Source organism: Saccopteryx bilineata, chromosome 5, assembly GCF_036850765.1.
Source record: "Saccopteryx bilineata isolate mSacBil1 chromosome 5, mSacBil1_pri_phased_curated, whole genome shotgun sequence".
In the NCBI taxonomy this organism is placed as follows: Eukaryota; Metazoa; Chordata; class Mammalia; order Chiroptera; family Emballonuridae; genus Saccopteryx; species Saccopteryx bilineata.
In genome coordinates, this window is record NC_089494.1 from 193,178,400 (window position 1) to 193,191,205 (window position 12,806).

General features: G+C 37.6%; 1 protein-coding gene across 2 annotated transcripts in view; it reads left to right on the plus strand.

Annotated features, from left to right (window-relative positions):
* Positions 1-12,459, plus strand: part of GPRIN3 (GPRIN family member 3) — an 85,823-nt gene extending 73,364 nt beyond the window's left edge. For both annotated transcript variants that reach the window (XM_066279554.1, XM_066279555.1), the window contains exon 2: positions 1,696-12,459. In XM_066279554.1, coding sequence (XP_066135651.1) covers positions 1,797-4,148 — 2,352 coding nt within the window. In that variant the 5' untranslated portion in view covers positions 1,696-1,796 and the 3' untranslated portion in view covers positions 4,149-12,459. The remainder of the gene's footprint in view (positions 1-1,695) is intronic.
* The last annotated feature ends 347 nt before the right edge of the window (positions 12,460-12,806 follow it).

Consider the following 12,806-nt stretch of genomic DNA (forward strand, 5'->3'; position numbering starts at 1 on the left):
GCACAAGGTTTATACATAAAGGCACACAAATAAATTCTTAGGTATATCTTTTTAAATTTAGTATTTTCCCACCTGTGGGTACCTCCATTTCTCTTCCCTGGTTTCCAGCTCATCACACTTCCTCCATTTAACTTCTAATATGTCTTCTTCAAAATGTTTTTAGAATTTATATAATCATATACAAACACATCTGTACACACGCAGCACATGTATATGTAGTATTTTAGGTCATTGCTTTTCAAAAAGAAAAATCTGTATACTCTTCTATACCTTGCTTTCCTCATTCAGCAATACCCTGGGGAAATCTCTCTCAAGTGACAAGTTACAGCCTAATTGTTTCTTTTTGTGGTTGCATAATGCTCTACATATGATATATGGCATGATTTTTTCTACCATTCCCCCATTCATGGAGATCAGTTTGCTTGCAGTTTTTTTACCTCTACAAACAGTATTTCAATAAACTTACTTGTACCTAAATATATGTATGCTGGCATTTTGTTTCTATTGGGATCATTGGGTCCAGGTTATGTATTTTTAGTTTAAAAAACCAAACTGCTTCCCTAAGAAAGGTGTAATAAAACACATTTATACCTACAATTAGTAAAAATACTTTCTTTAGCTAGGTCTCCCCAGACGACGATAGTGTTGTAACTTTTTTAAAGAAAGTTTTTCCAAGAGCAATTAGTGTCAAGTAAAATCTAATTGTTACATTTTTGTATTTCTTTGACTACAAATGAACTTGATCATCTTTTCATAAGCTTGCTGGTTGTTGAATTTCCTACCTTGCAGATTCCATTTTCATATTCTTTATCTATTCTGCAGTAAGCTATTCTGTCTCCTTGTAAATCTTTAAGAGAGCTTCTGCTGTATTATAGATATTTTTGCCAGTCTTCTAGAGTTGCAAACATCTTTTTTTTTCAAATCTGTTATATTTGTATGGTATTTTCTGCCATGCAAAATTTTGAATTTTATTTAGACACTTAACGTTTATATTTTTCTTATAGTTTCTATATTTTTTGCCTTTCCAACGGAAGCTTACCCTCCATGTCCCTAGATTATATTTATGGTTCCTGGATTCTCTTACAGGATGTTTGTTTATTTATTTATCTTTTTTAATTTTATTTCATGTTTTAATCCATCTAACTTCACCTAGGATTTATTTTTGGAATTGGTGTAAGATAAAAGCTTAGTTTGCTTTTCTTCCAGATGAATAACCAGTTTGCCAGTCCGTTATATTAAGTAATCCATCCTTTTGCCTCTATATTGGAATGCCTGTCTTGTTATATATTAAATCCTCACTTTTATATGGATCTATTTCTAGATATTCTATTTCATATGTCTGTGAAATAGACTGTGATTTGATCACAGTAGCTTTACAGGATTTTCTGATATCTTGTAAATCAGATTACACAAATAACTTTTAAGGTAGTTATCAAATGCTAGGTAAATACATTACAAACCTGTTTGCTAGACAGCAGTGAGACGCTAAAAGAAACTAATATACATCAAAATAATACCGGTACACTTAAAATATTTTTTTCAAAATCTTACTTTCCAAGAACTATATATTTTTATACAAACAGATTTAGGAAGAAAGATTCAAAGTACTTATAAGATCTTATACAAATGACAGGTGTATTTTCAGTCCTTAAATGCTGTACTGTATTTATTGATGGTTGTTTCCTTGATTCGCAGAGGCATCATCCCTGACTGTGTCTTCGCTCTGAGCTACAACTGCGTCCCAGTGGGAGCCCTGCTCAGGGGAGAGCTCTGAGGTTTTCCTGAAGAGAAATTCCATGGGGACTGTACCTGACCCTCTAAGATCAGCTAAAACTTCCCTGATCACAGCTTCTGGAAAAGAAGAGGACCTAGGAGAGGTACAAGCTGCCTCACCTCTGCCTCGACCAGCCCTCCCATGTGAGAACACCAATGGCCTGTCGGGCAATCCCACAGAACCAGACCTCAGCCCCAGGGCAGCTTCCGAGGCCCTGATGCAGGCCTGCGAGCATGAGACCACCCAGCCAGACATGTCTTCCCCTGGCATCTTCAGTGAGGTGGGAAAAGCATCTCCCACACTCAACTCCCCTGGTAATACCCAGCAGCCAGGAAACTGCATGCCCATAGCACCAGCCCAGTGTTCCGCAGCAGTTCAGAATCTTATACACACAACACTGATGATGCCAACCAGTCAGCACACCCACCAGGCCATCCCTGGCGACCAGCCCAATGCCAGCACCTCTTCAGGATCTGAAGATACCCTGGGGAAATCACAGAGAACCTCAGATGGGGAGCAACCTGAGAAGTCAAACTGTCCTGTGGGAGGCACTTATAGCAGCAGCAAAGATCAAGTGCCCTGTGATTTTCCTTCTCCAGAAATAATCCAGGGAATGGTGCAAACTGCAAATCCAGCAGCCAGGGTGTTCAGTCATGCCTCCTCTCCTGTAGGCAGCCCTGACAGGGAAAAGCAGGGAACCATTTCTGACTCCAAAACGAGGTCCTGCGAATCTCCTGCACGAGAAGATGGACGTTCAGGGAACACACGGCCTCCTGCCGCCACCTCAGACACTCAGGCCGTGAGTTCTGTGGCACCTCAACCATCCCACCTCACTGGCAAAGGTCTGACGTTTCCTCCAGATCCGGAGAAGACGCTGTCGCAAACACAGCATCCAGTGTCAAGGTTCAAAGAAGCAAGTACAATGACCAACCAGGCTGAAAATAAGATTGAGGACGTTTCCAACAGGGCTCAGCAAGACGCTGAGGTGCAGGCAGTGGCGAGTGTCGAGAGCAGATCCGTCTCCACTAGCCCCAGCATCCTCACTGCATTCTTAAAGGAAACCCCTGCTCCCGAGCCACTGGAACAAGAGCAGCTGTGTGTCATCTGCCATGGCAGTGGGAGCCACACGGTGGAGCTGTCAGTCAACAATGCCGTAGCCCCCCAGAAGCTGGGGCAGTGCCCTGGCATCATGACAGAGGTGCACATCCAGGCAGCTGCAGCTGTTTCCACAGCTTTCCAAGAGGATACTAAATTGGTGAGCCTACCGGTTGAGGTCCTCAATACCTCATCAATCTATGTGGCATCTAGTAATGCTCAGGATACATGTACAGAAGATGGGAGGTCAGCAGGAATGACCCCAGCAAGGGTGGAGCCCACCTCTAAAAAGCTTTCAGGTACTAATTCTAGTTCCCTGAAAGCTAGCCTCATTGACCAGATTTCTATCAGTGTGGGAAGTCAAGGTGAAACGAGTCAGGGATCTGGGAAACTTGAAACCAAGCCCTCTGAGCTTGCAAAGAAAACCGCAAACGGCCATAGAACAGACCCAGACTGCACACCCTGGGATTCCTGTGGCCCTGTCAGCAAAACTGACCAGCTTAGGAGCGTGGATCCCACTAATAAAGGAGATATAAGGGAGAAGAAACCTGCGTCTCCTCAGATAATAAAAGAACAAAGATCGGGGGGCACGGATATCCTGGATGGGAGGGCGAGGGCAGAGCCGAAAACCATACTGCTCAATCCTAAACCTCAAGCAAGTGGAGGCACGGGGTCAGCTGCCAGCCCCCTCCCCTCCCCGGTCAGAAACAGCCAGGAGGGCGTCGTGGAAGAAGGCAGACAGACCAAGACAGCCGCCAGCCTGAGCCTGCCGTCCGAGCCCACGGGTGACTCCAGTCCGGGGTCGGGCAAGAGGACCCCCTCTCGCTCCGTCAAGGCCAGCCCACGCCGGGGAAGCCGCGTCAGCGAGTTCCTCAGGGAGCAGAAGCTAAACGTGACGGCGGCCGCCGCGCAGGTGGGGCTCACCCCGGGGGAGAAGAAGAAGCACCTGGGCGCCGACTCCAAGCTGCAGCTGAAGCAGTCCAAGCGCGTCAGGGACGTGGTGTGGGACGAGCAGGGCATGACCTGGGAGGTGTACGGCGCCTCTCTGGACCCCGAGTCCCTGGGCGTCGCCATCCAGAACCATTTACAGAGACAAATCCGGGAGCATGAGAAATTAATCAAAGCACAAAGCAGCCAGGCGCGGAGATCCATTTCCTCAGAGACTTCCTCCAATAAAAAGCTCAAAGGAAGGCAGCACGGCGTGTTCCAGTCCATGCTGCAGAACTTCCGACGGCCCAACTGCTGTGTCCGGCCAGCCCCTTCCTCCGTGTTAGATTGAACGGGAACGCGGGCGGGAAACCTGTGTACAGTTAGAGGCTTCGCAAGTGTCGTCCATGGCCAGAGCTTACTTAGTTTTTTCCGAGAGACCAGGCAAAGAAAGAAAATTTCTAGGAACTATAGAAAATTGTTGTTAAGGATTGTTGGGTCCTTTGATTGGGGCTCCACAAATTAAAATATCATTTCAATTTGAAAGAAAGAACAAGAGAAAAGTATGCTTCCCTTAAAGTTTAATACTTTAATTAAGAGGAAGTAAGATTCACTGGTTTGTTGTGGGGTGTTTTTTTTTTAATATACTGTTGCTTATAGAACCAGCATTGTCATTCTACATGTGTCATTTTGTGTTACTGTCTCAATTTATCATATTATGGTATTTCCACTGAAATCCCTACTTTGTGTTAAAAACACTATTAGCAAAACCACTGTTATACTTTCTAATCCTATTGCTATGAGAATGCTGTTACCACACAAAATTTTAGTAGCTGATAAGAACTATAATGTAAAAAAAAATTTTTGAAACAAATTTGCCTTGTTCAAAGGCCAAATATGAATTAACATCTACAGGTAATCATTTTTATAAATCCTGTTATACTCTTTAATAAATTTAAGAAAGTTATATTAGGAAAATTAGCTATGCTTTGAATATGAATACTGCCCCCATAAAACATGAATTTATATATACACAGTGCCCAGTGCAGAAGGCAGGGTGCCTTTCTGTACTTCTGACAAGATTAATTTCATATGCCCTTATGCTAGAAAATATATGTGACTGAATTCTTGTAAAGAGCTACAATACTGAACTTAATACTAAATTTTATGTTATACAGGTGTTCTCCAAAAACATTCTACTGAAAAAGCTCTGGTAAGGAATTATAAATAACCAGTTAACAAACACTCTTCCTTCTATGTTGAAAAGGAAAGCTTCCTGAGTAACAGAAACAATATCTTGAATTTAGACCCCTGCAAACAAAATACAGTGTGTGTTTTTCTTTTGATTTGGTTCAGTAGCTTCTAATAGAAAATGCATTCAACAGCAAATAGAACATAAGCTTTCTTACAGCTTTGGTATGGAGACTAATATCATGTAATTGCTTAAGTCTCTATAGCAAAAAGGTACCTCTGCAAAGTTATTAATTTTAATATTTCACCCTGCAAACCCAATAAAATAGAGACCTTCAATAAAACACTGAGCTTTGGTCCTTGAGAATATAGGCACCTGTTTGAGCTCAGGCCTCACCTGTCTCCAGAAATGGACCCTGTCCATGGAAGCCCTGAGTGTTGTGCAGGGTAATGGGCTAGGATGGTGAGCAGAGGCTTGAGAATTGGGGTAGTACAGAAGAGGGGAATGAGCTAGGGTCCTGGGAAAGCTTCCCCTCCCGGATTCATTGTAGGCAAATCATTGCTTACCACCTTGCACTTATAAAATCAGATTGTTAGATGTTGGGAGGTACTAGTGATCTTCTCTAAACTCATTTCTCTAAATGAGACAGATAGCCATGTAGTCTCTCTTCAGCGACTCATAAATGCCATTTTTGCATGAACTCCAAATCTCTGTTTTGGCTTCTTTTTTTTTTTTTTTTAATTCTTTTTTGCAGATGCTGAACATATGGGGAGAAATCACACCTGAACTTTAACACCACAAGCTACACTGGAAACAACCTAAATTAATAATAGCCAGTGATTTCTTTCAAAGCAATTAGACTATGTATAAGGCTTGCCTAAGTAGACCACAGTCACAGCCTTCTCAGAATCTGAGAATGGTACTTAACAGTGACTGTAGTTGGAATTTACAATGGAATTTTTAGTGATACAATTTACAGATTCTTACCAATTGGCTTCTATTAAAAGTGCTGTCTAAAGTAGAAATTACCATCAAATTAGCAATTAAAATTATTACTAAGGATTAGAGTTTTGGTTAAAACTCTCTTTTGGCCTTAAATATTCATTTGTAATCATGTTCGTTTCACTTCTGTTGGAGATGCCTTTTCCAGGATGTAATCCTGCTTCTGTCTCTCGCTCACTGGCTGTCTGTCACACGTTGGCATACATGTTGTGTATACACAGAGAACACCCTGTGTACATAGTGGCAGATGTCAACAGTACCCACTCCAGCTGGGTGGGCCCCAGGTAATCCTCTGCTGCAAAGTGGCTAGAACAGGCTGTTCCTGCATTAAAATACGCAAAAAGGAAGAATTCAGCATCTGGTAATAATATCTATTTTCATGAGTTTGGAGTAACCACATGATTTATAAATAGTTAAATGAGGCAGAGGCCTCAAAGAGAAGTAGGCATTTGTTGCATATTAAATTAATTAAAACTAAATTTGGTGGTGTTGTGCCTCATATTAAAACAATGTTTAAGGGGGTAGCTTGAGCTGGTTTTCATTGGTGCTAGAACTAACATTCTTAATCTTTAATTTTTTGTTTTTTATCTTTACTTTTGCCATACTGTAGAGATTGTCACCACATATTACAAAAGCTTTCTTGTTTTGTTGCTTATTGAATCTTACCGAAGGAACAGCTTTTAAAAACAGGAATGGAAACAGATCATCAAATGGATAAATAAGATAAGAGCCTGCTCAAGACAACCACGTTTTTACATTATGATACCCTAAGTACCTCTTACAACAAAACCTTGATTTGAAAATTTGCCTTTCTCTTTGATCTGGGACACAGCATAGACGTTTAGTACATCACTCATGACTCCTTAGGTTCACCCAACAAATGTAGTTGCAAAACAATTTTTACATCAGACTCTTTGAACTTGTTCGACTATCCCTTAGGTTGAAAGTTGTTTGTTTTTGTCCTTAATTTCTTTTGGTTATGTTTCGGTCCTTCTTAATGCATTTTAGTTGTTGAAATAAATGAAGAAGAATTTTTATTTATTAAGTAAATAAATATAAAATATTTCTTGACCCAGTAGTACAAGGGAGATGAGTTAGAACACAGTGTCTGGAAGATAATGAAACATTTAAAAATGTTAAGATGCTATCCAGCTTACCCAGTGAATACTAGAATTTTTAATTTAAATATTGATTTAAAATTTTCTATTTTTATGATGACAAGACATTATCATCATCTCTTCAGCTGTCATATGTTTATCTTTAGTGATTTTCTAATTATGACTTTCTTGATTATTGGTTTTAATGCACAGAACAATTACTTTACATATAATAAGATCCTAATTAGCCACTGTGTGTTTTGGATCAGTGGCATAAGTTGAATATATTGTTAAGTCAAAGTTAACCAAAAACCTTTTTGTTTGCATCTAAAATGAAATATATATAAAATATATGAGTATGATTTAGTACTTTGAAAAGTTCAGCCATATTGAATATTATTGATTTTTTATATTTTTTTAATCTTTAGAATTGTCTGATACTCATTATTTTGGAAAGTAGTGTTCTCCATGCTATAGGTTAAATATCAGAATGTAAGTAAATTGGACTGAATATGCATGTGTAACATACACCCTATAGCTTGAATTTTGGAACTATATCCTTAATAGGATTAATCTTGCTGTCTTAAAATAGAAAGCTGAAAAGGAGTTCCTATCATTCTGGGAATACCTGTATATACCACGTGAAGAATATACTATGATGTGACTTTAAATTTGTTTACAGAGGATATATATGAATATGCTAGGAATGTAAATTGTTTGACCTTTGCTGTATCTGCTCTGTACTGTTCTACTGCCTAAATGTGAGAAATAGTCTTCTCTTCTTCCAACATATTGTGCAAGTGTTAAAAGATTTGTCCACTTCTAGTACCATATAACTCACCAAATCCCTTGTCTACTTTTTAAGAATCAGTATAAAGAAAAACAATGCAGTAGAATAAGGTTTGCATATATGTATATGTGTTTTACTGAAGACTGGGTACTTGTAGCCTTCTGTAGGTCTGTACCTGTCTGATTTACTATTATCTACAGTGCTGCCATAGAGATGATGCTGTTTACTCTCTCCTGCTTTTCCTAAATGGCGTTTGAGAAATGAGGCTGTGAATTTCCCTTTGTGATAATAACACAGTGAACTCAGCAGTATTTGGATAAATGAGATGACCATCTTGTCTCCACACCTGTTTTGTCTATACAGTAAATAAGTCTTATCCACGTTTGCTTCAGTGTTTACTATTTTATATTCATATCTGAGCATTTTTTTCTGTGAGCAATGTTCCTTGTTTGTGGCCCTTTTGGTTGAGTCTCTCCAAGTGTTGGTCATCTGCTGTCACTTGGCAAAAAGCATGTGATATGCTGAATCTCCTGTCCAACCTTCTTACGGAAATTCCGCAACTGGCTGAGTAATTATAAATGTCATCTGTGCAAACACATGGGCTTAAGGATGCTACAAAATTTTAGTCATTTTTGCAAAAGGGGAAAAAATAGTCTTGTAAATATTGAAACAGATTTCCATAAACTTTATCCTAGTCTTGGGGGAAAAAATCATCCTTGGCTACAGAAATCAAACTTGATTTGCAATGAATGACCAAGGACATAAATGAAGCAGAAAAAAGTGGAAAAATTCTGTTATGAGTAATCAGTGACATCTGCCAGAGGTCATTACAACTCCTTTTAACTGTGAACACTGACCAGCTAACCTACTCACTTGCCACAACCAAATAACCTCTCTAAGTAAACCCAGTACATCTGTATATATGTGAAGATAGAAATAACAAAGTATCCTTAAAAATTACTATTGGTTCTTAGGTAATCAAGGTGATGATAATTTTAAAGAACATTTAAATAACTATGGGCCTTCCTGAAATGACTGTGGGGGCCAGAATGGTACAACAAGATGTTATTTACAAGTTTGGTGTTTTCTTTTTTCTTTTTTAAGTCCCAGATATCTCAGATAATAATTATGAGAATAAAGACTGTTGAATATGAAATCAAAGCAAAGCAATAATGTGCCAAAAAAGAGGCATTTATACCAGCAAGTGCATCTATCCGGGGCACACCATTGTACAGTTATGGTCTGCCCATGAAGACTGACTATAACCCACGGATAAAATAAGTAAAAGCATCATTTCTCCTTTCTGGGAAAGCTTATTTGTGAGTTTCATAAAGAGGTGCAGCAATAGTGAGCATTATTAGGGATATGGTTAACAGCCAAGAGAAGAAAGGAGTCAAAAAGTCTTGCTAGCTTAAAACTCAAGACAGCTCCAACCAGAAACTACTGAAATGGAGAAGTTGAACATATGATAATTACTCTTCCTGGATACTTGCATGTAGAAAAGCAATTCAGTTAACTCTGCCTGGAGGATTACCAACCTTAGCTATGAAAAATGGGTTCCCAAATATAAAATAACCAAAACGTGAGTACTCGTGTCAAAGGGGCCTCAGAAATGCCTAACAGAAACAAAAATGATGTTCCAGATGGCATTCCTAAATATTCTTTGTCAAGTATCTTTTTGGGTTCAAGTTCAAAATCCACTGACTGCAAAACAATAGGCATAAAAGTCACATAATTTGCACTTCAGAAAAAGGTACTGATGAACAACCAGCATGCTGATAATTATGATGAGAGGTTACCCTGGTGATTTAAGTGTGTTCAGTAGAATTAAATGGGAGGGAAAAGTTAACTTCTTTTTTTTTTCATTTCTTAAGATGTGGGAATGTCATCCACTTATTTCTGGGGTGAAAATTATAGCTTGCTTTTTGACATTGCTGCTAGCATTACTCTTTGTTACTTTAAAAATAAAATTGTTCTTTAAAAAAACTTTTAAGCAGTTACATAATTTTTTTCTAGTTTGTATCATTGCTTTTAATATGCAAATACTATGTATAGAGCAAACTATATTGAATGAGTAAAAGGAGCTTGCCCAGCTTTATCAGTATCTTTTAATAATTTAGGTTAGCCTTAGCATTTATTTTAACTGTGTCTTTGAATAAGTTATTTTTCATAATGTTTTCCATCATGTCTTAAAATGATGCTTGGTAAATCAGGAGATTGCAATATTATAGTCATACCCCTGAATCCCTCCCTATAGGAGAGGAAAGACTAATTCTTGTTTTAAGGGCATCTTGAGATACCTATACTGAGGTCAAGAAAGGTCAACGGGGCCTGAAAACTTAAGAAAGAAATGTATTAATAATTACTAAGTTTCTAAATGTATGTATCTCTGCTGTACTAATATGTTGTAAACAATATGTTGTGCATAATTACTGTAGGAGGTGTGGTATGTCAATACATTCTATAAGTGTGTATAGTCTGGGGTGGTTGGTTTTCTATTTTTATGTGTAGAAAAAAAATAATATTCTGTATCCCATTTTAAGGCCAAGTTCTGTCATAAGGTAGGCACATATATGAAAGTGAGTAAAGCCAACAAAAGTATACCTGTGTATTCAGTAAAAGTTCTTTTCTTTTTGAAGTTCAGAAGAGCTGTTGGCTTTTTTAAATCATCTTCAAGAGTAGATAACATAATTATCACACAGGATGAATATAGTAATCAGTACATGGGCATGTTACTAAATATGCCAGGGCTAATTAACCATGCCATTAGTCACAGGTAAGGTCAGTTCTTTGACCACTGGGATGATTTACATTTCTCACACATCCTCTCTGTATTAAATGTGTGACTAGGATGTACATACTATGGGTGTTATTGTATACATACCTCTTATGAATTATCTAAATCCTCAAAGCAGCTACAGGAAAGCAGGAAGAAGAAACAGTTGTACAAAAGCCTCAAAAGGGCTAATCAATGTGTGCTTTCATTTTCTAAACATAAAAAATTGTGTACATAACATACTGTAAATAGCTTACCCACATATATATGCACACAAATACATTTTATTCATACTGGTACATTTAAGGAAATCACAAAACAACTAATTGAAAACTGCAATTTTGTATTACTGTTCTGTTTTACATATACTAGTATGAGGTCCAGTGCTCTCCATTACATTGTGCTACTCTCTGATAGCAGGTTTGGAAATCAGGGAAGCTCCACTGGGCTACGGAAATCTAGTTAGCATCTTACTGAGGCCCAGGATGTACCTGAGCAGGTTTGAGGGTTGAATGTTCTTTCTTTAAGCACCTGATATTATATCTGAAAATGACAAACACTGGGGGAAACCAATTATGTTTTATAAACTCTATTTGTACATTTACTAGTGTGTTTATTTGCACAGGCTGATCAAAGCCACACTTTTTTTAGATATCCCTAGATTTCAGGAATTTATGATCACATGCAGTGAAAAATGAGATCAGCAAAACAAAGTTTAACAACACCAAAGAGGTCGAGTAAAAAAAATGTTTTAATCATAGATAATGTTGGTAATACGTTCGGATATGAGCAATTGTGAGTTCCTTAAGATGGACTAAAATAAATTATTATTACTGATAACAGGTGATAATATGTGGATTTGATAACAAGATTAGAGTCATCAGCCAGCTAATGTGGACAACATATTTCAAGTTACCACAATTCCAATCTGTGAACTGATATAGTTTGAGTTCCTCTCATTTCTTCTGAAAAGAAATACACTATTATAATAAAAAAGTCTGATCTGATTCCTAAAACCTAATATGATTTGACTGCAATTCCTTGACACTAAAACTCATCTTGGCTGGATATTAGGTTGAAGATATGAATGGAAATACCAGAATTTCCCATTGATAGAGAATTCTGTATGGCAAAATGCAAATATAATCCTTCTCAATAGAAAGTTAATGATACAATTTAATACCTACTTGTGTTTTGGAGAAAAAAATGTGTGATCTTTATATATTAGATAAAAATAAAACATTAACCAACCATAACACTACAGTTGTAACTATAGCTGGCTGTGTTTTTTAACCACTGAAAACATACTTGCATACTTGTTTATAAAAGCAGCATACCTGAAATTTTGATGTTTGTCAATATTTACTGTTGCTTACAAGATAAATTTTTGTAATTATTTTGGAAAATGTGTATTAATTTAAATGCCACCCCAAAAAATTTAGCTGTCAATGTAAGAATCATTAATGTTTGTAAATAGTCCACTGAGAAAGACCAAAAGTGTAGTATAAGGTAAATCACTGAAGAAATAGTAATATCAAAATGAAATTCCTTTATGAATGTATCGATAATAGAATCTAAAATTATGTCTTCACAATGTCTACATACAAAGGTCATTAAATGGTTTATTCAAGGAAGTCCCCATCCTGTAGAAATTGACCTACTAATTAAATTTTATTTCCTAGAAAAAAAAAAGATGAAATTTTATGATTTACATAAGACTAGATCAAGACTTTGGAATTATATTCACTTCCACCTTCATTTTGGGTTTAATCTTTGAATGGATGAATGAATGAAATTTAACTGATGACTTAGTTTATCCTTGAAAAAAATTCAAATACTTTTTTTGCATTTCATTTTCCATAATAAACTTAATATAGATCAAAATGTACACTTTTTTGTTGTTATTATTGTTTTTGCCACTGCTGTTGAAATTGTTCTTTTAGCTCTAGATGTTTAGAATCAGTTGATTTTTGGTGAGACACACTTCTGCTAGGAATCTACAGTGGAACTGGAAGTATTTACAGTAAAAGTAAAATTTCCATAGAGTCAATAATACCTGCAGGTCATCAGAAGCATTCAGTGGTTTTTCCTGTTCTTGATGACACCGCAGTGTATGTGTGTGTGTGTGTGTGTGTGTGTGTGCGCGCGCGCGC